Source organism: Leptonotus elevatus, chromosome 15 (assembly GCF_054856555.1).
Source record: "Leptonotus elevatus isolate MCC_2025b chromosome 15, RoL_Lele_1.0, whole genome shotgun sequence".
Lineage (NCBI taxonomy): Eukaryota > Metazoa > Chordata > Actinopteri > Syngnathiformes > Syngnathidae > Leptonotus > Leptonotus elevatus.
This window is the reverse complement of record NC_141253.1, coordinates 11,814,023-11,841,006: the sequence shown is the minus strand read 5'-3', so window position 1 is coordinate 11,841,006 and position 26,984 is coordinate 11,814,023. Positions and strand designations below refer to the sequence as shown.

The window sequence follows — 26,984 nt, the reverse complement described above, 5'->3', positions numbered from 1 at the left end:
TCATTGGAATAACCCAAAGCTAGTAAAGTTAACCGCTATTCTCACCTGCCACCGCCTTATTTACATACTCTCAGACCTGTGAAGACATGAAAACTGTGTCGTCGCCTTCTTGGGTGCTCGTCACGTTCTTGTTTGTGACGGTAGGAAACAAGTCACTTGAAAGTCCTACATAAAGTTTTTTTCTTTTTGCTAATATGTTCTGTGTAGGAATCCGATGAATATTACATGATTGTCTATATTTGCTGACTATAGGAGCGTTGGAAAATGATTAGCATACTTGTGTTTGACACCTCAGCATTTCTGTAAATGGTTAAAGATTCATAAAAAACTTGTGTTTAAGTGTCATAGAAAAGTCAATTGGGCATACTATGCGAAGGGTATTTTGTGTTACTTAAATCACTTTTAAACACAACAGCAAGAGACGTGACATGCCTGAGCTATGGTTGCCAATTAGTGATTAATAAAAAATAATAAAAAAACAGGGCAACAGCAAAAACATGTGTGTGCCACACTAACATTAAACTAATGTCAAGCAGAATATTAAAGCAAAATATCATGCCGCAAATGGTCCTCGGTGGGCCGTGACTTGAGATCCCTAGCGTAAATAGTTTGTTGCCAGGAATGCGCTCAAAGTGCCTTACACAAAAAACACTTGGGATTCCATCTCACACAAAGAAAAGTGTTTGGCCGAGTTGAAAAAGTAAATGGACTGCTTTTTATATAGCGCTTTAGAAAGCCTCACATTTACCCATTCACACACTCATACACCCGGCTGCTGTCAGGTCCACTGGGAGGATCGAACCCACAACCTCACCGATAGGAGACGGCCACTTTACTACTGAGCCACGCCGTCGTAGTGTTGGAAAAAAAAGGAGACTGTGTTGAATACACGACTCAAAAAGCCCAGAAGATTATTGTTTTTTTTGTGAAAAGGCTATTTCTGGAAATTCACTGCACTCAAGCTGCCTTGAATGGCAGCCGAGCACATGTGGACTTTTCAATGACTGACAAGTGTCTTTTGTTACCTGGAAACAAGCGCACAAAGCACATGTAGCAAGTAAGTAAGATGCAAGACACAAGAAAAAACGGCTATGCAGCATCTAAATGGATAACTGGCACAACCGATTTAGTTGAAATGTGCCTTGCAGTCAGGAAGTTCTGGGTTTGAATCTAGGCTTTTCTTTGGGAACTGCCTGACACATTCCCAAAATGTCCATGTTATATTTAAGGTAGTTGAACTGAACAGCATGAATGTGTGCGTTTTCCCTCAAACATTTACAGATTTGCTGGCAAAGTGTCAGTTTGTGCATTTCGCTTCGAGTGCTCAACAATTTTTTTTTTAAATCCACCCTCTTTTTTCCCTTCTTTGTACTCACAAGTGCCTTAATTACATGCTTTAAAAGCCCTTTTCTTATCTAGACCATTCATGCTATTGATGTAAGTTTAATCATTTAACCTTTTAGTGGGGGTTTGTTGGAAAGTCTAACAATTTCTCTGTGCAGTTAACATGGTTTACTACTCATCCCCAAAAAATGAAGGTATTTATTTACCCCAACCCTAACCTTTTACTTTATTTACGGTACTTTGAATACAAATAAATACTGTATTCATTGTGATTAATATATGTTTCTACATTATATCTGTTAAATGTTTTGCATTTATGTTTACATTTGAGAAATTCATTTTATTTTATTATTTTTAAATTTTGGGATTGTTTTACAAACATTTGATTTTTTTTGTAGGCCATTTTAAATTAAAATGTGTTAGACATTTTTTTAATATAATTTTTAAATGTATTTTATAGAATATTTTGTCACTTGAGTATGTGTTTTTATTAGTTTGTTAAATTGTAAACCTTTTTAATCCTATAGATTTTCCATTTTATATTATCTAAAAAATAATAATTGTGTATTCATATTTTTATGATTATTTTGTACACATTTTTGTTATGACTAGTTCGTAAAAAAATATATATATTTACATTACTTATTACTTTATTTGTAAAGTCTGTCTGATTTTTGACAGTCAGTCAGAGATAACAAAAAGAAGTGAACCGTCATGCATGGCATGCTGTACATGATGTCCACCAAAGTTGCTACTTTGCAAAAAAGGACCTGGCAAGTCCCGGAAAGGCTTCTTCAGGCCTCAATAGCGCAGTCCAGTTCTCTTTGAGTCCACCGAAAGTGATGTCATCTGTTCTTTCGTTTGTCTTTCTTGCTCCGGATGTTGGAGGCCGTCGGCGTGGGATTGGAGGAGAGCGCAGAGGAGTGGCCGCTGGATTTGAGGTGGTCGAAGAGCTTGTTCCTGGTGGGGAACTCGCCATTACATGTCACACAGCGCAGCTTCACCGGCTTCTGAGAGGGGGAAAAAAATCCCGTAGGCAGCTGAAGTTCACGTGCGACTTATAACTGCATCACTACCCCCTACAGGACTGGAGTGAAACTACATCACACGACTACATTTCTGTACCAACCTCAGGAAGCTGCTCTCCTTCCGTATGTGCCTTGACATTCTTTGGTTTGTCTTTTCCGCCTGCCTTTTTGGCTTTGGTCTTCACGGAGCTGGCCAACATGGAAAAATGGTTCAAATCGGAACTATTGTGTAAAGGCGGAAAAAAGCAAACAAAAACACTCACCTCTTAGGTTCTTCGGGAGGGAGATGGTCCTGCTCCTCGGCTTCCTCAGGGTTCGATGACTCCTCGGGAACATGTGCCAGAACCTCTTCAGGGATATTTCCAGCGTAATCTTCCGAAAACTCCTTAGCGTGTGGGGTTGACGTCTGTTCCTCCACTTCTTCATGCTCCTCCGCTGGAGTGCTCTGCATTACAGGCTGTGGACAGGAAGTAGGAACCCCACAATGAACCCTTCAGATATTCTCACTTATTTGTCCTAACTACAACAAATTGTCATCTTCCATAGGCATGAAAGTTACGTATGTGGTTCATTCGAATGGATGCCCGGAAGTAGTTATGGGAATATTTGGCCGGCTAACGTGTCCTAGCAACAAATGAAAGGGAATTTGCAAACTTGGACGGCGGACCTGAGAGACTAACTAGCTTAGCGCTAGCTAGGATGAGGCTAGTAGCAATGTAAGGTGTTCACCGTTGGCCAGGGTGCAACGCTGGATCCTGGTTAGTTTTGCATTTCTTATCTTTTATTATTTATTATTCATTTATAATAATAAAAAAATATCAGTTCGTTTTAAAACGTATTTGGAGCAGGTTTGTTAATTTTTATTAGATTTTTTTTTTTAGTGCTTTGTTTTAGTTTGGTTTTTATTAGTTTCAGTATTTTTTTAAATATATATGGAGTATTTGTCAGGTGCAAGATAAAAAAAAAAAAGACCAAAAAGGTAAACTACAATTCTCAAATGACAACATAAATACATGCTGACAAAGACGAAAACAATTAATACATTTTTGCTATAATTGTAGTTTTATAAATGTATAATGTAGTTTGTTAGTTATCATTTTTTTATTATTATTATTTATTTCATTGACACAATTTTTTTTTCAGTTTTTAGTTTCATTAGTTTACGCGCTGGTGTAGGCTACACTTTGATATGTTTAAATGAGATAAATGAAAATGGCTTTGTAAATATGTGATCAAGATAAAGTGCTTTATAAGTACACTCCATTTACCATTTTGATTGAAGTGGATTTTTCCTTTGTTGGACCATATTGTGTTTTTCAGCACAAGAACATTGAATAACCCATTCGAGTTGATTTGGTGGCAAATGTCAATACAAATGTGGATCAGCAATTCTACCGTCTGTCAAATTGGACCCATATTTATTCCAAAATGGTTTGAAATTGGATAAAAGAAAAAAAGAATGTCACAAAATGTCCTTGGCGTGTTTGGGGGTAACTCACATTGGCTGCTTTCTGCTGTCTTTTCTTCTTCTTCTGCTTCTTGGACAGTCTGAGTGTTTCGTAACAGGACAACATTCTTAAAATGTAAAAACAAACCAAGTGTGGCGCTCGTGTTTCTCACAAGGACCCACTTCTGTCTTGGTTGATCTTCCTCTTCCCCTTCTTCCGCCTCCTCGCCTTCTTGGTCTGCCATGTGTTTGTTTTCCTGCTCAGCGTCCTCTGGCTGGTCCAGGGTTAGAACGAGTGAATCATCGTGAAGAAGCTGTTGCCGTAGCAACGTGACCATCTCTTTGTGCTTTCTGGACTTCTCATGGTTGCTCATGCTTTAAAGGACAGACATTGCAGTACATGTATGAATAGAATGGGATATTCGCTATAAGCATTGTGTTGCTCTTTTTATATGTGCTGTGCAATAACAACCCCTGCTGGCACAGGTGAGAACTGCAGGGGACAGCAACAAATTTTTTTTTCAGCTAGCAAGCACAAAACAGGAATTGGAACTTCAAGCCACATAGGAAGGAGTCCGACTAAAAATATGAGCAATATCATTCACTAAATGTCACAAGAACGTTAGCTTGTTGCTAACATAAATAGCATTTAGCTAATAGCATTGTGGTTAATGTTTGCGCTACATTTTTACTCTCTTCTCAAGGGTTGTGCATTTTTTTACTTCAACATATACTTGATAAAAAAAAAAGTTTTTACTACATAGTAATAGTTTCACACTCATCATGTAATTGTAACAAATTCTGAAATGTGTTTTAAAGGGGAAGTCAATCGAAAAATGTTCATGACAATAATATGTTCTTTGCAGCCCCACTCGTCTGAACACATAAAGTCTGATTAATATTGCGTTTGTGGAAAATGAATTAGGCAGCAAAATCCACCGGTTTTTATCCATCATTAGCCATTTTACTTCATGTTGTCAACTGAAAATGATATCAAATTTACTCAGGGCTCTGGTAACGACCAATCACGGCTCAGCTTCAGAAGACAGGTGAGCCGTGGTCAGCCGTTACCTGAATACCATGTTTAAACTTGTGGGGCTTCATTGAACAATTAACATATTATTGTAAAGAACATTTTTGGGTGGACTTCCCCTTTAAAACCTCACCTGTTCACTACAGTTAATAAAGATGTTACGATTGCAACAGATGGATTAATTCACTGTGCATCCTTTTTCCTTGAGCAAAAGTGCATGTATTTTACACACATTTTTCGAAGTGATTGTGTGTGACCCTGAGTGGATAAACATCCAACACATTCTGATGGGAAAAAGAAGACTCACGCTTTGTCAGATTTGAAGGATTTGTCGCAGGCCGGGCAGTAGAGATCATCGTAATAATCAAAGTTGATGTCGTCTGCATCAAGCTGGTCGCCATCTGGACCTGTTCAATGAGGTGCGTGATCACAAATATCATTAATGATTACAGCACTACGGACCGAGTCCTGCCACAAATAGTGAAAATAGTGAAAAATCGCAACCCTCAAAGAAGCAATTGCAACAAAAAGCTGCAAAATGGTGGCAAGTAATTATTTTATATTAGATAGTGATTTGGTCTGTGCACAAAAAAGGTAAATAGGTGAAATTTTTAAATCAATCAATCAATGCAAATACAGGGGTCCCCTGTTCATCACAGAAAACTGTTGTAATGACACGGGCAACCTGAATTTGTAAGGCATACATCTAAAACCCAGTAAAAAACAGGAAGTTTTTTTCCCCCCGCAATCTGCTGATTCTGTGGCAACCGAGGATCCCCTGGATGCATGTTTGTCTCAACAAACCTAATGGTTCCTCAACAGCCTTGTGTGTTCCCAGCTCTTCGTCTTCACTTTCGGATGCGTCTCCAAACTCCTCCCCGTACTGAGCCTCCATTTGCTGCAGCTCCTTCTCCAGCTCCGACATGGCCGCCCAGCTCTGCTCCTTGTACTCCTCCGCCAGCCTCGGAACACATGTCACATACATTTTCTGTACAGCGCTTATCCTCGTTACTTGTCAACCTGAACTGGTCAACAGAAGTCTCGACTGTGAGGCATACGCATTAAACCCCGTGCTGCAATGAGTAATATTTACTTGGCCTGACTGAGCCGCTGCTTCTGCCTGATCTCCTGTGCCTTTTTGCTCTTCTCTGCGTTGCGCTCCTCCACCTCCTTGCGGTGCGCCTGAACGCGGCGGTCGCGCTTGCGCATGAAGGCCACCAGCTGCCGCACCAGCTCGTTGCGCTCCTTGCGAGACTTGTCCCGGGTCTTCTTGTTCTCCTTCTCCATGGCACGCTTCTCCCAGCGGTTGGATGCCTGCCGTGTGTCGTACTCATCCTTCCACGCAAAGTTCTTACGCGTGCAGAAGCTCTGCCAGTAACCGTAGAAGATGTGGACCACCTGCGACACGGGAATACCAGAATTTACACGTCATCAGGAATTATAGACAATTGAATAAATACACAAATCAATACAATGCAAAGTACAAATGAAACCATGGATATTTGCGACATATGTCAGATAAAAAGAAAATTCATCACCAAGTATAGAGATTTGTTTTCAAGTGAGGATATTTCTTTCACAATTCTTCTCACAAAACACTCTGGGTTAAATAAACATTTATGACAAAATTTAGTTTAAAAAAAATCTACGGTTGAAAAATTCAGATGAATAGAAAATTAATCATTTAAAATTAAAGTTAGCATAACTGGAGAGTTATTTTAATTTTATTGGACATATATTGCAAATGTTTTTATTTTTTATTCCAACAATGACTAGGTTTTTTAGATGAAACATACAACAAACATATGTAGTTATTTTGAAATCATCATATTTGGAAATTAATTGTCCTCTTTTTGCAAATATATCTAACTTTTTTTCACACACAAAAAAATTAATAAATAAAATCTCAAAATTTGGAAAATAAATCAGCATAACTTTTTGGGGACCAAAATTGCAGATATTTTCTTATTTTCATCAGAAAAATAATGCTAACATTTAAATAAAAATAAAGACAATAAAAATCTGTAGTAACACATTTCTTATTTTCCATCCATGTGTTTTCTGTAGCGCTTGTCCAATTTCAATCTCCCTCCTCAAATCAAACAAAAACAGTACTAATACTATGACAATGCCTGTATAAAACTTGGTTAATTTTCTACCTTTACATGAAACATGTACATTTAGATGCCAGACAAAGGGAAGAGGACTTTCCATTTAATTTGGCACAAAATTGCATCATCAAAAAATTATAATACATGCTTATTGGCTGACATAACCCGCCTCACCAGGCCTCCAATTGCATACACTACGTGAGGTGCCGGTACTTACTGTATCGTAATCGCTCTTAGAATCCCCAAAGGGTGGAAACTCCTCATCATCGTCATCTTCCACTTCACCCTGCTCCATCTCCTCCTTAAAAATAGACTCAAAGAGATTCCTGTAGATTGCATAGAAGCCCTAATGGGGAGAAGAAAACCACATTTTATCAGCTGTCATGTTTTCACGAAGCCAGTTATTTTTCCCGTTTGGCAGCACCAACCTTGTCATCATCACCGTAGCCCGAGTAACAGGTGACAGTAAAGAACTGAAGTAGGTCGATGCTGTCGTCCTCGTAGTCGCCGCTCAGGCCGCCTTTCAGCAGAGCCTCCCTGTGATTGTCATACCTAACAAACAGCAGTGCTGTGACATTCCCATAAGAACCCAGAGGCATGTCTCATGAAGGAAAATTATGTGGGATGTAACACAGTCGAAGTGGACTATGGAACAAATTGTTGAGTTTTTAAAAATGTTTTTAAACAGACCCATTTCGTGTTAAACATCCATCCATTCATTCATTCATTAATTTCCCTAACCACTTATTCCTCAAAAGGGTCGAGGGGGTGCTGGAGCCTATCCCAGCATATTGTACATGAAGTTGCATAAACAATTTGTTAGCAATACAGTAGTTACCATGCTCTCTCCTGTGGGTCGCTTAGGACATCATAGGCTGCTTGAATCAGCTTGAAGTGCTCGGCTGCTTCCTCGGCTTTATCCAAGTTTTTATCTGGAATAGTTTGATAACAATAATTAGGACTATATACCTTAAGGATGGAAGGTTTGGGCGACGACTGCCACTGACCAGGATGCCATTTCAGGGCTAATTTACGATAGGCTTTCTTCAAATCGTCGTCGTCCGCTTCCCGTTTGACTCCCAGTACTTCGTAATGGCACTTCATTGTTGTTATAATAAAATACGAAATTTACACTCCCGTTCACGTTGTACCTTCGTTAGCATTTAGCAAAGAGCAGCATGCTAAGTACCGGTCTGAATGTTGGTTAACGTCGAAATAACCTCGACTATTTGGAAGAAATATTAAATTTGTGCGAGTTACATAATCAAAAAAGAGTCCGTATGTTGTACTATTTGTCAAGTTTTCAACCAAATCCCTAAAAATATGCAGGTTTTAGTGCAAATCAAGTGACAGGTCTTTCATTCGTGCCGCTAACTCACGCGAGAATCTCTCTCTCTCTCTCTCTCTCTCTCCCTCTCGCTCTCACTCTCTCTCACGTCTCTCTCTCGACTCTCTCTCGTCTCGCCTGTACACACAAGGAAAACTCGCTGGTGCCCCCTCTGGCGGAATGCTGAATTGTCTAATATCTATGACGCTTTACAAACAGTTCTGCTTCAAACATAAACAATCACCCATGTAAATACAAAAAATATTCTAAACACTTAATAGCTTTATAGACAATTTTATTAAGGCAACCCGTTGTTGTTGTTTTTTTAAAAAGAGTCCAGTTGCACCTCCGCGCCGCTTGGGGCATTGTCCCTCTCGGCCCTTAACACATGGATTACGTTCTCGTCCACACACGCGAGAGTTGTCCAAAGAAACATGTCGACGCTCAAGCGAAAACGTGGGGGACGATTACCCGGTGGAAAAAACGCAAAAAAAGTTAAAACTGTCGCAGATGTAGGCAAACCCGCCGCTGACAACCAACAGGAGAAGAGAGATGAATTCATCATTCCACCGCCGGTTTCTATGGTACGTGTCTGAGCTTGTTATAAATCGCGGAGGGTGTTAACTTGCTAGCATGGAGCTAACCAAATCAAAATATAAGTTTATCTTCACGAAAGACTCGCGTGTTAGTGTTTTGATTGATGTTGTTGGTTTCAATTGTGTGTAGGGCAAATGGACCAACAAGGAAAGAGTTCTCATCTTCTCCTCGAGAGGCATAAACTACAGAACGAGGCATTTGATGCAAGACCTGAGAAGCATAATGCCACATTCGAAAGCAGGTCAGTGTTGCGTACATCTGAGAGTCTCAACCAAAATCAAAACAGGAATTACGGGTAGGATACTAAATATTGTTTTGAAAACTCATTTTTTATTTTGAAAGGCAAGCACAGGAAACGATGTGCTCAGGAAGTATGCGTTTGTATCAAAAGTGTGATTTAGAAAGCTATTTTTTTATTAACAAATTGTAGCTTATTAACTGTACAATTAAAAAAAATTTTTTTAATCCCTACTAGATACCAAAATGGACAGAAAGGACAAGCTATTTGTTATTAACGAGGTGAGTGTTGTTTATATATGACTAATAAAACGTTTATTTTTGGAATGGTTAATAAATGCATTACCATACCCAAATGAGGACAAGCGCTATAGAAAATGAATAGATGAATTGATACAAATGTATGTTTAGGACATATTTTTTCCTTGTAGGTTTGCGAGATGAAAAACTGCAACAAGTGCCTCTTTTTTGAAGCCAAGAAGAAACAGGATCTCTATATGTGGTAAGAGTCATCTTCTACTCTTTAGCATATGAACCTTACTTTGGTCCAGAAAATCTATTAAAGGTTGACAATTTTGTTGTCACGCAGGGTATCAAATTGCCCACAAGGACCCTCTGCAAAATTCCTTGTTCAGAATAGTGAGTGGCCGACAATCAACTACTTGAGAGTAATTCTTACAGTAGCTCCAGGTGTAATGTAAATGTAAACTCCTTACAGTTCATACACTGGCTGAGCTCAAAATGACCGGGAACTGTCTGAAAGGATCCAGGCCGCTCTTGTCCTTCGATCCTGTGAGTAAAGCCAGAAACAAGATGGCTGCTATAATTGCTCGGGTTTGTTTTCACAACTTTTTGTTTTCCCCTGCAGACATTTGACATGGAGCCCCACTATGCTTTGCTGAAGGAGTTATTCATACAGGTCGGTGCAACCTCTCGGGATTAACTCTGGATTTATGGCAAAGCCTTTTATTGTATTAAATGTATTATTTTGTTAAAAAAAAAAAAATCCACACCTTCCCTTTAAACTCCCATTGTAAATGTCAACTTTAAAGATGCTTCTTCTGACAAATTGATTGTAGAAAGAGTTGTCAAAGTAAATGGTCATTATTAAGAGGCCTTTTTGCAGACATTTTCCACGCCGCAATATCACCCCAAGAGTCAACCCTTTGTGGACCATGTCTTCACCTTCACCATCATAGACAACAGGATTTGGTTCAGGAACTACCAGGTAATTTGTTTTGATTGTCATAAAAAAAAAAACCCCACCTCTTGTCAAATTTGACTTTTTTTTTTATTATCATTTGCAGATCATCGAGGAGGATGCAGCACTGGTGGAAATCGGACCTCGCTTCGTCCTGAACCTCATAAAGATGTTTCAGGGGAGCTTCGGGGGGCCCACGCTCTATGAAAACGCACACTTCAAGTCGCCCAATATGGTAACATTCACTTTACTGGAATCCACAAAACTCAGTACCTTAAAATAAGGATGATATAAGCCCGATACCGATAACTGGTATTGGTACTCACTCGCCTGTCTCTTAAAAAACAATCATAAACAGCTTAGAGAATTAACAGGTGCTGACAAAAATGAGTTCCAGTGAGGTGCACAGTTCCGTGGTATTTCACCGGGAAAAATTGCAGCCAAAGTCCTAATTTAGCAAAGCGTCCGTCTCGGAGTCACCGCTGTATTGGGATCTACAGTTAACATGATGCTATCTTATCCACGTAGCACCGGCGTGAGCTCCGTCTGGCGGCGGCGGCCCGCGTGCGCGAGAGGCAGGTGGTGAAGGAGGTGCAGATGGTGAAGAAGGCCCAAGTCAAGCCAGAGATTATCAGCGATGTGGCCGATTCCGTCTTCGATACGCCGGTGCCGGAGAAACCCTTGACCATCGAGACGGAGCCGCCCAAGCCCAAAGAGAGTAAGAATAAGAAGCGCAAAATGTTCAAAAGGAACAGGATGCAGATGGGGCGCAGGTAACTGGAAGGACTGATCAATGACCAGGAAGGAATAGAAAATACATTTATTCATTTCAGTTGTGTTTTTTGTATGTGTGAATGATTGCAACATATTACAGTTGCTACTTGTTAAGTTTGGAATATTTCTTGAAGTCAACCTTGATTTACTGTATAAACATTTTCATACAAATGTAAAAAAAACAAAAAAACTTAACTTTAACACCAGTCACACATTGAGGATGATTTCTGCGGATTTCCGTTCTACTTAAATTATGGTCAACCTATTGTTCAAGCCGCATTGTACTGAGCAGCCAGGACTTTGACGAATGTATCAACGTCGATGCAATGGGCTGCTGCTACTACTACGGTATAAATGACATGTTTATGCTTTATGTCCCCTCGACTGAATTTGGCCTGTCGTACTTTTCAACGTACATCAACAAGATTTCCATATGATTTTGCTGGGATGTGTAGCATGTCCATAAAGTCTATTACATCAAAACATCTGTAGGTGGCGCCATAAACAGATGCAAATAAAAACTTTTATTAATGTCCAATCGTTAAAGTTCATCAAAACATAAGACTAATATGTCATGTATAAAGTACATTATATAGTGTGAAAACACTAAAATCATTGACAATGAAAAGACGCAGCACCTTGCACCCTCTAGTGGCCATCAATTTGTAAAGAGACTTTGGACACGCTGTAGTTCAGCAATCCTGTGAGTATATATATTTTTTAATGCATAGATTTATTACAATCAAACGGAAACATCCTTGGAATAATTGCTGCCTGTTATGTATTATGTCCACAAAGAAAGCAGAAAATATGAAAGTGCTGGAATGAGCAGCAAGTTCAATTATTTTGAACCCATTTGTCCATAATTGTACATTGTTTAAAGTTGCACTGCCACATTTTTTTGTGGAAACAGTCACTCCTCATCATCCACTTCCTCGTCAGGACAGCAGTAGTAATCCACAAAGCAGATCTGTCCATCGTCATTGCGCACCAGGTACTGTAGCGACAGGACGCCCCTGCTGTCGGTCCTCACGGAAACTTTGCTAGACAACGCCAGCGCCCTGGTGGACGGCTTCAGCAGGGACATTTTGTACCTGGATGGAAGAAGCGTTAAATGTAGGATGCAACGTTTTATTTAAGTTCAAATCATTATCAGATGTGGCGCTGGCTAATCGTGGAAGACTTTCAACAAAGAGAGAACATTTGCTAATAACTACTGAACAAAAAAAATTGAATTTGGTAGAAATGCTAGAGTATGTTTACTAATTATTACTTCTTCTTCTTTTTTTTTTTTTTTTACTGATACATTAATTATACATGTCGACTGCTGTTCCTATAAAAATCCCATAGGTGACAGCATTGCCCAGCGCCATTACGTGTGCATCAGCCCTGGTCGGTTTTTGCTAATATTTACATCTTAGTGTTATCTGTCTCTCCTTGCACACACGTACCACTACAGTACCTTTTCCCCACTTCACTGGAGTGACGCCATATCTCAGGCTGGTTTACTTGTTCCACAAAATTTGGCTTGTAACACAAGGTAGAAAAAAAAAACACTCACTTGTTGGTTTGCCTCGTGGTGCAATGGAAAAGCTCCATCATGTCAGAATCTTTGGGGTAATCGTAATGAGCACTTCCAGCATTGCCGAATGTCGACAGCCTGTAAATCAGTAAAATCGTTAACAAAACCTACAGTGAAAAGGGCCCAAAAAAGTTGGAGCCCTTACCGAAAGTAAGGCTCTTTAGGGGACATGGTGATCTGCAGCACCTCGCTGGTCATGTCCAGTTCAGAAAAAGCCTCTTTTAAACTCTCGGACAGCAGGATCACCTTTGATGGAAAAAGGAAAAACAAAACACAGACACTATTTTTCTCGTAGAAATAAATCACTTTGGTTTCGAGTTATTGTCGCACTTTCCATCATTTTCTGTGCACTCCATATTGTATTGAGACACCATCACTATGCTACTGCAACACTGTAACAAGTAATTCAGGTTTCTTTTGTAATCGCAGCACTTTTCCATCACTAATCTTCTGCAGTGACATCAGACGTTCTATTAGCATGATGTGCGTTGACCTTCACCTTGTTTGTGACGTTGCTGCTGCAGAACTCAAAGTCAATGGGCTCCTCGGGCTCCTGCGTGTTGATCTTGCAAACGGTCACCACACCGCCCTCCTCCAGGAACAGGGTCAGGGGGTAACCATAGCCTCTGTAGCATAGTCGCAGGGCGGTTGACATGCCTGAGGCATACACAGATACAGAAGACAAGAGATACCGTTGATAGGTATGTACGGTAGGTAGAAAGAGTTGTATTAAGTGATATTTGCCGCTTCCAACTCACCACCTGGGACTGTGCTTCCTCCAAAAATACTGAGACAATCAAGCAGAACGGTAAGGTTGATCTGCAATCCCACCAAATCTTCCTTGATAGTAAACTCCTGGAAGATTTCAGCCTGGAATATAAAACCAAAAGTATTAATATTAGTATAACGATCATAGAATTCAACAAGCAAACAAACCTGGATGAAGGCATTGGCTTGAAGACATTTGGAGTCCTCGACGGTGACTTTGAGGCCATTGGGTGTGGCGGTGAAAAGGGCGTGGTCCTTGAAAGCGATGGCTTTCAGGATGTTGGACAGATTGCGCGCATTGTCCAAGGTGGCCACCAGCACGTATTGCTCATCGTCGCCCTGCGACTGCATCGAGAGCGGCATTTTCGTGCTGAGAAAACAAACAAAACAAAACGTATATCGCCTCATATTATATAAACACAACAAACTGATGAATAACTACTTTTGAAATCTAAAGCCAGTAAATACTGTTTGCTCAAACTATATTACATTTATATTAAATGTAAATTTTAGCATGAAACCCCAAATCAATGCACATAATTTGCTTTGGCGGGCCACAGAAAATGGCCTCTGGTTCTTGTGTTGACACCTGTGCACTACACTAATTGACAAGTGTAGTTCAAATTGACAAGTGTAGTTCAGCAGCTTGGTAATGAAGTTCTGCCTCTGTGGATGAAAATACAATTGATGTTTTCAGTCTTTGTGTACTTGTTTTTTCTTCTTCTTCCAACTCTTCCAAATGTAATTACGACAAATCAGAAAGACGTTGTTGATATCTACATAGTTAATTGCGGATAGTCAAATTTAGCTTTTAAATGTTTAATCCGATTGCCACATGACTACAGCTATCTTCGCGGTCTACTTAGTGAATGTGACATTAGCCATTTTAGGAATATGCTCCGCTTACATGTTAGTTCTAACTTCATGAATAAGAATAGAAAAGCGAAGAAGTCACTCACGTAGTTGTGATTCATAAAGCCATTTAACTGCGTTTTTTGAGAAAGGCGCCTGAGATGCCACTACTTCCGCCTCCTTCTTCACCGACAACTTCCGCCCGTCCCCTTGGAGCGGAAGTAGGTTTTGCGCATGCGTGTTGTCTTCCGCCTTCCAGAGCCTTCTCTTCACATGCAAGATAGCCTGCGAGAGCCTGTTTGTGTTTTTCATCTCTAAAAGGTTAGCCTTGTTACGCGAATACACGGTGACTTGTACTATTTAGCTATGTAACTAAAGTTTATTACCAAAATGCCTGACACGTGTAGCTTGTCATAACGTACTTCTAGTCGTCAAGTAAACGTGAATTAAAATGTATACATTTGATAAATAAACGTTTGTCTTAAACGAAATATATATAGAGATTTTTAACTTTGCCAGTAAATTACATTAGAACTGTACCGCAACATCACTGCGGATTAACGGTGTGTGTGTGACTGTGTTGTAGGTTCTTAACTTTGCTACAACCATGGTTTGCATCCCCTGCATTGTCATCCCTGTTCTGTTGTGGGTCTACAAGAGGTTCTTGGAGCCCATTCTTTACCCTTTCATCTCGCCCATCATCAATACATTCTGGACCAAAAAAGCAGTGCAGGAGTCTGGCACAGGTGACACCGTCGTCGGCGAGAAGTGCAACGGGACATCCAAGGAGGTAAAATGAAGAATAAACCCATAAAATGTGATGAAATAATAAAAAATAAAAAAGTAATTAATTAATCTTCTTTCTCCCCCCCTCCCCCCAGCTCAAGAACAATGGAGAGGTTATTGCCAATGGATCCATTGTAGACAAGAAGACAGACTAATCATTCTGACTGGTTGTAGTGCAGCACATTGATAAAACTGTAAATAATGTATTCTATAGGTGTTGCATCTTCCAGATGACATGTAGAATATTATTCACCTTGTCTCAATTGTTAATTGTTAAATATTTCACCTGTTGAAATTTTTTTATCCACATGAAACATGATGTTGAAATTATTAAGGAAATAAATTATGTATATGGAAAGACTGTTCAATGTGTATTTATTTGAGAGACTCATTGTTAAATGAAAACAGCAAAATGTACAAAATAATTAGTATTTTTGGACTGTTTTAATAATAGTAATAAATTTAATTGTTGGGGAAATAAAAAACAAAAACACTGTTAACAATTTGAATAAGGTAGCATGTTGGCCTGGTGGTTACTACCATTTGCAGTTCTGAGATTTTTCATTTGTCCACAGGTGTAAATGGGAATTGTAGACTTGCACTCAGAAACTCTCTCATACACATCTTTTTTATTTTATTTTTCTCATGCACACACTACTAAACGCATATTTCAAAATATTATATTTTAGTACGAGAGTGTTTCAGACTTGTGTGTGAGGTACTGTAACTTTATTTTTTCCCGCTAACGGCCTCAACAAAGCACGTTCAGTTGTAGTATTAGTTAGTGTGACCAAACAATAGGATATTCCAGTTCAGTCATTTAATCATAAACAAAATAATTTAAATAAATATATTTTTAAAAAAAAATGTTCTAAGTGTGTCGCGTTTTGTTAGTATGTGACGTCACGACGCAAGTGCACTCCCTTCGATACGTCATCACGCACGGAGTCCGGCCCGCGACGTGGAAAACATGGAGGCGAAGGAGTGTGTAAAGTAGAACTTCCCCCTGTCTCTATAATTTCTCGGCGATTGAAGCCTGCACATTTTTACCTTCCACCGAGATAATAGTCAGTAGCTTTAACTGACGTAAGGCTGGGTGGGTTTACTTTGCTGTCCCACTATTGAAGAGAGCCGCGGGAGCGGCGAGAAGCGTTTCTGACAGGTAAGCTAAGCGGTCAGCTGATTGCGAACAAGCGGCTAACGTTAGCTGTCATAGCAACAACCTCAACCTGATTTAGTTATCCAAACGTATTTAAATGGTCGCTTCCATGCTGGTGTCCTTTTCGCCTGTTATCAGTCACAACGACAGTAGCATAACGCCGATTAGCTTTACAGCACTTTCTGCGTCATGCTAAATAGAGGACTGTCAAAGCAGTGCAGTTTTAACTGCGATATAACGACATACAAATAATAGCGGGATCCCTAAACTTATTTCATAATGTTAGGTTAGCAGGGCAGCACGATGTCCTAGTGGTCAGCACATTTGCCTCACCATTCTGAGTTTAGGGGAATTCGAATCTCTGCCTTGTTCTGTGGAGTTTGCGTGCTCTCCCCATGTGGGTGGGTTTCCTCCTACAATCAAAAACACACACACAAACAAAAACAAACAAAAAACGCGTGTTAAGTGAAGTGCAGACTAAACTGTCTAAGGCGTGAGTGTGAAGCTTGTTTATCTGTGCTCTGAAATTAGCTAATGACTAGTTTAGGGTGTTTTTGGCTTCTCTCGACAAAAGTCACCTTAGGTTTAAATAAGAATAGTGTGTCAGTGCTTATTTGTGTACACACGATTAGCTGACGACCAGTTAAGGGTGCACCCCACCAACCTGCCCAAAATCAGATAATCTAGGCTGCATCTCATTTGCAACCTTGATAAAGACAAGCAGGAAAGATAATTTATAATATTTTAAACATATCGAGTCACCTTGGTCATGTTTCAAACACTTTTATGTTTGCAGGTGTTGACATATGCCCGGCGAACAAGCGGTGAGGCAGCACTCAGTCTGGAGATGGGAGCCAACACCAGCCAGCTCAGTGACCTGCCAAACAACCCCAGCCTCAAGGCTCTGGTGGGCACCGAGTCCATATCGGAGAATGACCCCTTCTGGAACCAGCTCATCTCCTTCACCGTCATCAGTCCCACCAGCAGGTACTCGACACAGAAGTGTTGTCACGTGTCTGAAGCGGTTAAGTCCCGTCCAGGATTCTCCATACTACTCCAGGATGTTTGCAAAGCTTGAGTAATCATTCATCAGGGTTGTTCTAGACTAGTTAGTGTTTAGTTCCTGTGAAATAAAGCATTGTTAGGCTGCATGGTTAAAGTGACATAATTACAATGTTCCTTCTTTTTCTTTCTATTGGAGCACAATTGGGTCATGGCAGTATGAAGATCATTATATAAGCATAAAATGAAGTAAACATATATGAGGAATGTGTTTTTTTGTGTTTTTCTGTTTCAAACAGTGGAGATTCCAAGTTGCTGGAAGAGGCTGTTTTACCACTAGCCAAGCTCCTCAGTACGGCAACTTTCTTAATTGATAAATTATCAATATTGCAGTCAGGCACATGGAAAATTGTATTACGTGTGTAATGTTTTTCCCCTCCTGTTTTCAGTTGAAAACAATCCCAGAACAGGAAACCTTGGCGCGCTGGTTAGAATCTTCCTGGGACGGACAAAAGAGCTGAAAATCTCCACAGAATGCCAAGAGTGAGTGTGGGAAGCTTTTTGTGTTCGTCATCAGTGTTCCTTGTTAACGTGTCTAAGATGGAAGAGTTAATCAAAAGCAGGACTGGCAAGGTCAGCGTAATCAATTCAATGGGAAAAGAGATGTCAGTTAGAATTATTATATTTGGATTAAAGTATTGCCAGACTTTTCTCTACTTCAGTTGTCTTCTATTTGTTCAGATTTGAAAAATGTTTCCCCAAAAGAAGTAATGTAAATAGAAGTCATCTGTTTCAGGGTCAAACTGTCACCAACATAAAAACAGCATTTTAATCCCAATATTTGTTTTATTTTGGATTTGGAACATTGAATATTCCCAAGTACGTAGGTATTATGGTAAAAATATGTTAGACACGGTTCATATTAAATACAGTGGTGGCTTGAATTACGAGTTTAATTTGTCCCCTGACCACACTCGCAACTTGTAACTCATACAGTGGTGCCTTGAGATAAGAGTTTAAGTCAGGGCACTCATATTTCAAGCTGCAATTGGAGCTAAAATCTATAATAATAACTTTACAGACAAATTACAAAGTAAAGATGTGAAAGTATTGTGACTTTATTTTTAGCATTCATTGTTGATGCTCACTGAACTGAGGTCTCCTGATGTATGATTAGGTTGTGCAATGCTTTATAATAGTTTTAATTAAAAATAAGTCTTGTTTGTTTTTGGGAACACAAAAACTACAGTGAACAACAAAAATGTGATGCGCGAAAGTATCATACGTCTTGCCTTTTAAAACAAAAAAACACTCATACAGTGGTAAGAACAAGTTGAATACTGTTAAAATCAACAATGTAAAAGCAGGGAATTATGTCTCCAAAAAGTGAATGATACTCGTTTGATGCTCACTGAACTTTTGTCTCTTTGCTTAGTGTTTTTTTTATGCATCTTAAATAGGGTTGCAAAATTCCAGAAATTTTCAAAGTTGAAAATTATTTCATTGGACCTAACAGGAATTTATGGGAATTTTATTGCAATATTGCAAGGTTGACACTTTGTAACAAGTTAGTCAACAATAGCTTTACAATAGCCTTTTTATTTATTCATTTATGACCACAACATTTTCTTAAATTAGTAGATTAACACCTTAGCTGTTAGTGGGAACTCTTGCAAACCCATAGTTTTCAGACTGGATTCAGATTTGAATTTCCCGCTCTCTGTTTGAGGATGTGAAGTCATGTACGCATTGTGTACGTGAAGAAGGGAAAATATTGTTTCATTTTCCCCGCCACAGATAGCAGTTGCAATTCAAAATTAGATTTTCTGCCTTCTGTACCTTTTTAAGGGTTAGCAAAAATCCTGAGACTGTGCTTTAGATACCTGAAAGATGCTTTTTTTAATTAGCATGTTGTATTGGACTTATTGAAAGCAGAGGAGGAGCTCTTTTCATTGAAAATGTTGAATGAGATGTTATCAGTGTTTTTGAATGGGGTGAGTGTCCATCTTTGGTCTTTTTTTTTTTTAATGGGTTGGCGGGAGGCGTGTAATTAACTCAATGAAAGAATGCATGGTAACACTTCAAATTTCATTAAGTTCTACAGAAAAATCAATCTGTTGAAATGTCATAATTTTAATTGTACTGTTTTTTTCCCCCCATGGATGTCTGCTTATGACATTTTTGTTGTTGATATTTATACGCTTGATTATGATTCTTTAACTCACAATTAATTACCCTAAATCGCATGGAAAATATTTTCAAAATTCCACGGCTTGAATTCCTGTAGATATTTATATGGAACTTTTCCTAAACTGGAATCTTAATTACTGGATCCAATATTGATTTTTTTTTTCAAAATAAATTAAACACTTATAATAATGAATAGCCAATGTTTTAAAATAAAATTGTCCCATTCTTTTCTGTCATCCAAGTTAATGAGCATTCAAAATGTGTTATAATGGGATTTGTACTCTTCCTCCACAGTCAGCTGTTCATCTGGCAGGCCCACAATGCTCTCTTCATGATCCGCTGCCTGCTCAAGGTGTTCATCCGGGAGATGAGCGAGCAGGAGCTGCACTTGCAGTTCAGCTACCAAGAGAGGGCGCCAGGCTCTTGTGGGGGTGAGCAATGTCTCCAACTCTTCCTCCCACGCACATACACACGGAGGTGGACTAGGACAGGAAGTTGTTGTTAGAGGGTGCATGGAAAGGGAAACAATCTGACATAACTAAGTGACATGCTGCATTCAAGAAATCTAGGAAAGTTGGGTAGCTTTGTTGATAGTTGCGTTTTTTTATGGAGGCTTCAATGTTTATAGTAAGTGATGTTTTTTTTATGTTGACTTTTTCTTCCTTACTTAAACCCCAATCTATATTAACAATCAAAATAATTGCCTTTGCCTTAAAGGTTAACACAAAAAGGCAAAAACAAATTGAAAAAGTACTTTGTCCATTTGACCTAATTTTAGGCGGAAATTTGCAGGCAGTGTTAAAGGGACACATCACTGCCCTGCATATTTTACCTCACAGATACTACCTCCAAAGCAGAAAAGTTGCCAAGTCAACATCGTCCCTCCATCTGTGTTGGTGCTGTTCATACACAACAGTGACATATGGCGACAAAAGCCAGAAAATGTAGCAGATTTTATTGGCAGAGTAAAAGGGTACAGGCATTGACCTGCCTGTTACATCTCTGATACTACCTTGAAAGCTTGAAACTTGCCTATTCAACTCAGTCCATCCATTCCGTGTCTGTGGCCTTCATATAGAATAACAAAACAGAGCAAAGGTGGAAAATTGCAGACTTTACAGGCAGCATAAAAAGGGCTTTTAACATCTCTCTTCGTCCCTGCTAGGAGCGAGCCATGAGGACCTCCTCGAGGAGCTCTTATCCAACCTAGTGCACCTGATCGTTGAAGTACCGCTGCTGTAAGTACTTCCAGTGTGTGCATTAGTGTGCGGCAGTGTGAGTGCATGTGTATGTGTGTGAGTCATGAACGTAACTTGTGCACATTTTAAAAAGGTCAAGATGTGCTCAGACTGTTGGGAAAAAAAGACAGTTATGGTGACCGGGAAGATCACAATGGCACAACTGTTCCCCCGCAGCTATTTAATAATGTCACTTGTCTGACATGTTACATAGCTGACTTCAAAAAAGATGAAACAGTGGTGACCCTTACGCAGTTTGTCACTCTCTCTTTTCTTCTTTCTCATTTAGATTACGTCCAGGAAAATAGACACAGGCATAATAAAAATCTGTTCGCTTTGCCGTTTTGTAGTTGGTGGTTCTAATCTGGCGTCTGGCTTTTCTGTGTGGAATTTGCGTCTTCTCCCAGTGCTTGGATGTTTTTTTTGGGCACTTTTTCCTCCCACATGCCAAAAACTGTTATGTTAATTAAAAGGGTAGTCCACCCAAAAATATGCTTGGCAATAATATGTTGTATGCGCCACTACTACTTCTTACACGGCATGTTTAAAATGTGTTTGTGGAATAATGAGTTAAGAAGGAAAATCCACCCGTTTTTCTCCATCTCGGTAGGCGGCCATTTTGCTACTTGCTGTCGGCTGAAAATAATATCACAGTTGCGCAGAGCTCAGGTAACAACCAATCACAGAACTAATTTTCACACATTATAATAATTATGGCCAAGCTCCAACCCTGTGGAGTTGCTATTAGAGTTTTGTGTTTTATGGCAGGTCGTCAAACTTTTCTGCTATGCTCCACCCACACAATGATGAAAACTCAAATGTCGTTTGGCAATTTTTGTCTTGTGTCTGTTTAGTAAACAGGATTCAAATTTAGCAATCTGGGAGAAAAATATTTCACCTTGATAAACTTTTTGTCTTTGAAGGACCACTTGAAATGGGGAAAAATGGCCCAGAAATGTCATATCGCTGTGTATTTTCATGTTTTGTGCAGTCAACAAACTTTACACCCACTTGTAATAACGAAAGTCACATTTTTCGCAATTTAACTTAATCTGTACATATTTCAAATTTGATACTACTAGTGATTATGTCGCTAAGGTGACATAAGCTTTTGGACAGGTTTGTCTGAAGGACACTACAAAATGACTGAAATTACCCGACAATACACACTTGGAGCCAAAATGGCAGAATTCCATTCTTTTCGAGCTCTATGTGATTTTTTGGGACTATTTCTTAGATTTGGTCAAATATTGCAATCATCAAATGACGAGGCAATTATGTTAGCATACATTCCGCTGGTATAAGCCTCTGAGGACAACCATATATCTAAAAACAAAAATATTGGGACAAGTGGCCATTACAGCTACAGGGAATGAAAATGGAACAAACAGAAGATTAAGCCTTAGTTCTAGTTGATCCAAGAAGTGTTTGCCTTCATGTCTTGTTCTTCCGCATGGCTTTACTCCAAACATGGCTAGGGGAAGAGAAAAAAAAAGGCCTTCACAAAACTGTTCCCATAATATCGCAAGCATGCTGTCCATCCATCTTTGATAGTACCAATCAGTCACAAGGCACATATTGTAGATAAACAACCATTCAGACTCACATTCTTCAATGAATCTCACATTGGTGTTTTGGGAATGTGGGAGGAAGCCTGCGTACCTGGTGTAAACCCACTCAAGCAGTGGAGCGCATGCAAAATCCACACAGATAACATTTGAATGCCAAAACTCTTGACTGTGAGGCAGATGCAGTAACCACTAGGGTGCTGCATCGTGCTGCCTGGGAAGGACGCAATGTCCAAAATGTCTTGGTTCGATGAAGAAGTTAGGGTGGGGGATCGAATCCAACTCCTGATTGACTGAAAAAATAATTGCTTAAGAGGTGTGTTTGCGTGGAGTGGATTTGTCATAATGGAAGACATCCTTTCCTCCTCTCTGTCTGGAGGCATCATTCAATCCTCTGCGCTTACATAAACACATTGGACATTCCAGCATATTATTCATTGTTCCTGGCTTCCAGACTCACCCTGTTCCATTGCCTCCACCCCCCCTCCCGACCTCCACCACTTTGTGGCTCTCGGCCCGTTTCCTCCTTAGTACGTGCTCGTGGTGCAGATGCAGTCATTCCTTCGTGGTTACACTTTTCTCTCGCTTTGATCATAGCCTTGGAAGAAAACTTGTTTTCTTTTTCTTATTATTGGGGCTTAATTTTTACAGGATCAATGTCAGTAGTTGTCATTGTGTTTGCAGTTTTTCCATTGATGCCTTTTGACATTAGAATACCAGTTGTTCACATGCTCTTACACTGTTTTAACATATCCCTGTCCATGGCTGAGTTATTTTGCCTGAAAATATTATTTTAAAATTAATTTTGTAACTTTAATATTATAAAATTGACTTCGCCCCGAAAAAATAAAAAAATCAAACTACATTAATTACAAAATTAATTTAAAACAAATTACCTATCTCAGTCATTAAACAATAGTGTAGTTGTGAAATGTAATATAAATTGTGTCAAAAAAGTCAAGACAATTAATTTAACTAAACGCTAACACACAGTATGTCCTGGCTGGTGCATCTCTTATGCCCCTATATCAGTCCTTTTCAAATAGGGAGGCACGGTGCGATGTCAGGCAGGGCGCATGTGACCTCAGGGAACATGTTTATTTTTTTGTCGTGCTTGAATAAAGTGTAATTGCACATCCGCTACAGTAGGTGGCAGTGACGCTCTCATTGTCAGAGAGTGTACAAGGAGCACTAGCTCCTCAGCAGGGGTGTACAATTTTATAGACAAATTATTAGACTATAGTCTCAGCAGAGAGTTGAGGGGCATATTTTCTTCTTCCTTGGGGGTGCGTAAGAAAAAATAATTGAGAAGCAATGGCTGTATATATGGTTCAGTGTTGCCACAAAAGTAACATGATGATGTTCGCTCAATTGATGTTGCATAACTGGGCTTTAATATCCACACTATGGTCTTGTGTTCTGCAGTGACATCACATACAGCATCCTGTTTGAAGCCGTCACCACACTGCTGGTGTTTTTCTCCTACCAGCTGTTCTGCAAGGAAATCCTCAAAGATGGTTTGATCTACCGACATGTCATGAAGGGACGATGGTGAGCAGACACACACGCATACATTTTCTGGAATGCTTGTGGTCAAGTGAGTTAATTTTTTCCCCTAAAGAGTAACAAAAAGGAAAAATAACATTTCAACCATTGCATCTGTTACATGGACATTTGTACTGCTTTCATACATCACAATAGTTTTTGGTTTTGTGGTTAGCATAACACCTTTCCTCATGCTTGAGTTGCAAAGTGTCTACTAAAAGTTATACAAACATTCTCAGTTTGTACCCGGAGCGGGCCGTCCACATTCTGTTGCTGGAACTTCTCCAGCCTGTCGTGGGACTGTTGCGGGCCTCTGTCTGCTTCACTGCACTGCCAGACAGTTTCATCACGCACATCACAAACAATGTCTTCATGTGTTATTCCGCTACGGTCTTAAAAACAGGGAAGCAGCCATCGCCCCGCCGTCTCCTCTGTGACCCTTCCCTCGCTGTCTGGGAGACGAGCGCAAAGTCGGAATTTGAGGGATGACATCCATTCCATAAGTTTCCGACCCAAATTCCGTTTTTTTTTCCTGTCCTAAATACACATGCTCCCAAGTTATGAGCAAAAGTCACTTCCAGCACCCGATGTCATGCAAAATATGAGTGGACTCGTGTAAATATTTAGATAGGAAAGAGGATAAACGTGTACTTTTCCTTTTCTCCAGCTTGTCACTGACTAGTCGCCTGGTGAAGACGCTGCTCTATAACTTCATCAGGCAGGAAAAATGTCCGCCCCCTGCAACACACATCTTTGAGCCCAAAGCGGAGGGTGGCCTGCTTTACGGACTGGCGTCTGGCGTGGCAAGTAAGAATACATCCACAAAAACACCAACACCTGCTTTAAAGTAGAGTGCCATGACCGCCACCAAATTGTACATGTTCGACACTCATCCTGCATTCTCTTCGAAAAATGAGAATAGCTATGCATGACAAAATCATAGTCTTAAAATATTAGAACATAACTCGCAAATGTAAGCGGTGCCTCATTTATATCCATATGACATTAACATAATCCAAAATATTGTGACTTTCATTCTAATATTTTTAAGCTTTGATTAGGATATGCATATATGCACAAAAATGTTGGTGACAATCGGTCCTTTATGTACATTAGGTTACGTATCGTTTTTTTCTTTATGAGGCAATTGGAAGAGCCAACTTTATGATTATAAATAGAATAAAGTTTTCTAATATTTTCAGAGTATCATATGGACATAAATATACATGTACACATAAATGTGTTTGTACATTATGCAACCATAATTAACAGTTACACAATAATTAACCATGAGGCTGCTGCATTCGCCAGCTGATGACGTAAATCCTTGTTGTTTTCTTTCTCAAATGAATGTATGAAACCTGAAATAGTTAGGAGTGCTATTTAAGCTAGGGCACTAGTTTATGACGCTATACGGTCTTTTTATAGCGCTATACACCAGGAAACAAGTCCAAAATGAACAGTACGCAACACGTCACAGTGATGACCTGAACTGGTCATAAATGCCCAATATGGCGGCATACAGGGTATGTCATCATTTTGATAACTTAATCGGCTTGAACGATTTTTCAGGGAATCGAATGCCGTTGACATTTACACTATTAATGTTTACACACAGCAGGGTTTCCTCCAGCGCTTTATAGGTGGGAAACCAGGCCTTTCTTGCCTTTCACCTATTGTGTGCATATGCATGTGTGTGCGCGTTTGGATGTGTGCGACTGTGCGTGCATGCGCCAAATACATGTCTGTCTTGTGTGAAATGTGAATGTTTGTGACCATACAGGTACGACCACGGGTTTCTCCTGCAGAAAAGCATTCTTTGTGTGACACTGGTGGCAGATTAGGTCCACTGAGGCATCGGCATTCCCTGGCTTGTCTTTGTGTATGTATGTGTGTCAGTGGCCACAGACGGGTCTGATGATGAGTTATGGTGCCCTGTCCTCTTCCGTAATCCCCCACAGCCCGTCTGTCTGCAGCCGCCTCCCATGTACACACACGCACATCAACAAAGACACAGGGCTACTCTTGTAGTCGCCGCTAGGAGACAGCGCTTGTTTCATTTCTCCCGTTGTATGAAGCGTGCACATTCCATTTCCATGTGGAAAATGTTGTTTGCAACTTAAACAACAGAAAAAACCCTCCTAAAGGGGACATTTTTACACATTTAGGTTATGTTTTATTCTCAGAACCGCCGGAGGAGCTTTTTTGAAGAATAGCTTTTTTCTTTTCTCCACTGCTGTGTATGCATCATGGGAAAATGTGTGCTTTTGAACACACCATGTTCTCATATGTCTGAGATTATAAGAACAGCGTGCTGGCATTCTGTCTGTACAGCACCAGAATCAGAGTCTCTGGCCCGTCTTCTTTCATCTTTGTTTCCACATTATAATCTCTAATCAGCCCCAATACAAGAGCTGTATGAAAAATGTCTCTCAGTACGAATACAATAATGCTCAGTTTTGATTGCAATGTACATTTATTTATTACAGTCAGTTCAAAAACTGAATTTTATAGTAAGAGGTATTACTAACATTTTAGTTCAACTATTGTAGCCACAAAGATCTCACACAATTTCCGCATTAAAGCCCGTATTTGCCATTGCATTTTATATAGAACACAGCGAAACGGGCACAAGCCAGTGACATAAGCAAATGGCCAAATCCCAACCAATCAATGATTGAATTACCAACCAAATGGCCAAATGACAAACTAACCAACCAACCAACCATTGGCTAATGACCAACAAACTTGGTACAAATTGAGGTGAAGGTGGTACATTTGAGTTAACGATTTCACAGCCCCAGGGCAAAACATTTCAGCTTCCTATTTTAATTTTATAAATTATTCTCATGTCCTCATTGTAGTCCAATACCCTCTGTTTTGGTCCATTGATGGATTTGCAGAAGATAATTGATTTGAGTCTATTGAGTAGTGATGTCATCATCTTAGAACACGTATGGGGAATTTAAATGATGGAGGCTGCCACAATTTTCTGTTGATGCTTATCATGAGGCCACATACCCTTCCTAGTTCCTATTATCAGATTTATGACAACATGCAATTTTAAATAGGGACAGAATATGTGGATATTGTTTTTTTTATTCCACCAATGTACATCACATTATCTTAAAGCTGCTCAATGCAGAAAATTTCATTTTGAATCGCTACTGCCACATGTGGCCGAAAAATGCAACA

At 39.7% G+C, this 26,984-nt stretch overlaps 5 protein-coding genes across 8 annotated transcripts in view; 3 read left to right on the top strand and 2 right to left on the bottom strand.

The window, feature by feature from the left end:
* Window positions 1-1,976: 1,976 nt before the first annotated feature.
* Window positions 1,977-8,381, bottom strand: dnajc21 (DnaJ heat shock protein family (Hsp40) member C21). Its single transcript, XM_086096661.1, has 12 exons — window positions 7,971-8,381; window positions 7,802-7,895; window positions 7,392-7,515; window positions 7,181-7,309; window positions 5,946-6,250; window positions 5,657-5,814; window positions 5,160-5,259; window positions 4,003-4,194; window positions 3,872-3,920; window positions 2,636-2,829; window positions 2,474-2,561; window positions 1,977-2,354 (listed from the first exon to the last, which is right to left on the bottom strand). Exons 1-12 carry the CDS (start codon window positions 8,065-8,067, stop codon window positions 2,190-2,192), a joined length of 1,695 nt encoding a protein of 564 aa, XP_085952787.1. The 5' UTR covers window positions 8,068-8,381; the 3' UTR covers window positions 1,977-2,189.
* A 318-nt stretch (window positions 8,382-8,699) lies between these two features.
* On the top strand, window positions 8,700-11,213 carry brix1 (biogenesis of ribosomes BRX1). Its single transcript, XM_086097121.1, has 10 exons — window positions 8,700-8,874; window positions 9,017-9,128; window positions 9,363-9,406; window positions 9,556-9,626; window positions 9,714-9,763; window positions 9,843-9,916; window positions 9,993-10,043; window positions 10,251-10,352; window positions 10,432-10,560; window positions 10,854-11,213. The coding sequence occupies exons 1-10, from the start codon at window positions 8,725-8,727 to the stop codon at window positions 11,100-11,102; spliced, it is 1,032 nt and encodes a 343-aa protein (XP_085953247.1). The 5' UTR covers window positions 8,700-8,724; the 3' UTR covers window positions 11,103-11,213.
* rad1 (RAD1 homolog (S. pombe)) lies at window positions 10,901-14,504 on the bottom strand. Of its 4 annotated transcripts, none has more exons than XM_086097123.1 (8): window positions 14,409-14,504; window positions 14,039-14,115; window positions 13,618-13,819; window positions 13,443-13,551; window positions 13,181-13,338; window positions 12,827-12,927; window positions 12,661-12,759; window positions 10,901-12,193 (listed from the first exon to the last, which is right to left on the bottom strand). In XM_086097123.1, exons 1-8 carry the CDS (start codon window positions 14,421-14,423, stop codon window positions 12,013-12,015), a joined length of 942 nt encoding a protein of 313 aa, XP_085953249.1. In that variant the 5' UTR covers window positions 14,424-14,504; the 3' UTR covers window positions 10,901-12,012. The 4 variants fall into 4 exon arrangements, with proteins under 4 accessions (XP_085953249.1, XP_085953248.1, XP_085953251.1 ...); XM_086097122.1 differs by having other exon boundaries at window positions 10,904-12,193; window positions 13,440-13,551; XM_086097125.1 differs by lacking the exon at window positions 14,409-14,504 and having other exon boundaries at window positions 10,904-12,193; window positions 13,440-13,551; window positions 13,986-14,113.
* A 9-nt stretch (window positions 14,505-14,513) lies between these two features.
* c21h18orf32 (chromosome 21 C18orf32 homolog) lies at window positions 14,514-15,445 on the top strand. Its single transcript, XM_086097119.1, has 3 exons — window positions 14,514-14,622; window positions 14,888-15,091; window positions 15,183-15,445. Exons 2-3 carry the CDS (start codon window positions 14,909-14,911, stop codon window positions 15,240-15,242), a joined length of 243 nt encoding a protein of 80 aa, XP_085953245.1. The 5' UTR covers window positions 14,514-14,622; window positions 14,888-14,908; the 3' UTR covers window positions 15,243-15,445.
* Window positions 15,446-16,033: 588 nt separating this feature from the next.
* The window catches only part of dym (dymeclin), a 54,406-nt gene continuing 43,455 nt past the window's right edge, over window positions 16,034-26,984 (top strand). Inside the window, exons 1-8 of the mRNA XM_086097336.1 lie at window positions 16,034-16,249; window positions 17,043-17,233; window positions 17,548-17,600; window positions 17,698-17,791; window positions 19,733-19,869; window positions 20,604-20,676; window positions 23,670-23,795; window positions 24,457-24,596. Coding sequence (XP_085953462.1) covers window positions 17,094-17,233; window positions 17,548-17,600; window positions 17,698-17,791; window positions 19,733-19,869; window positions 20,604-20,676; window positions 23,670-23,795; window positions 24,457-24,596 — 763 coding nt within the window. The 5' untranslated portion in view covers window positions 16,034-16,249; window positions 17,043-17,093. The remainder of the gene's footprint in view (window positions 16,250-17,042; window positions 17,234-17,547; window positions 17,601-17,697; window positions 17,792-19,732; window positions 19,870-20,603; window positions 20,677-23,669; window positions 23,796-24,456; window positions 24,597-26,984) is intronic.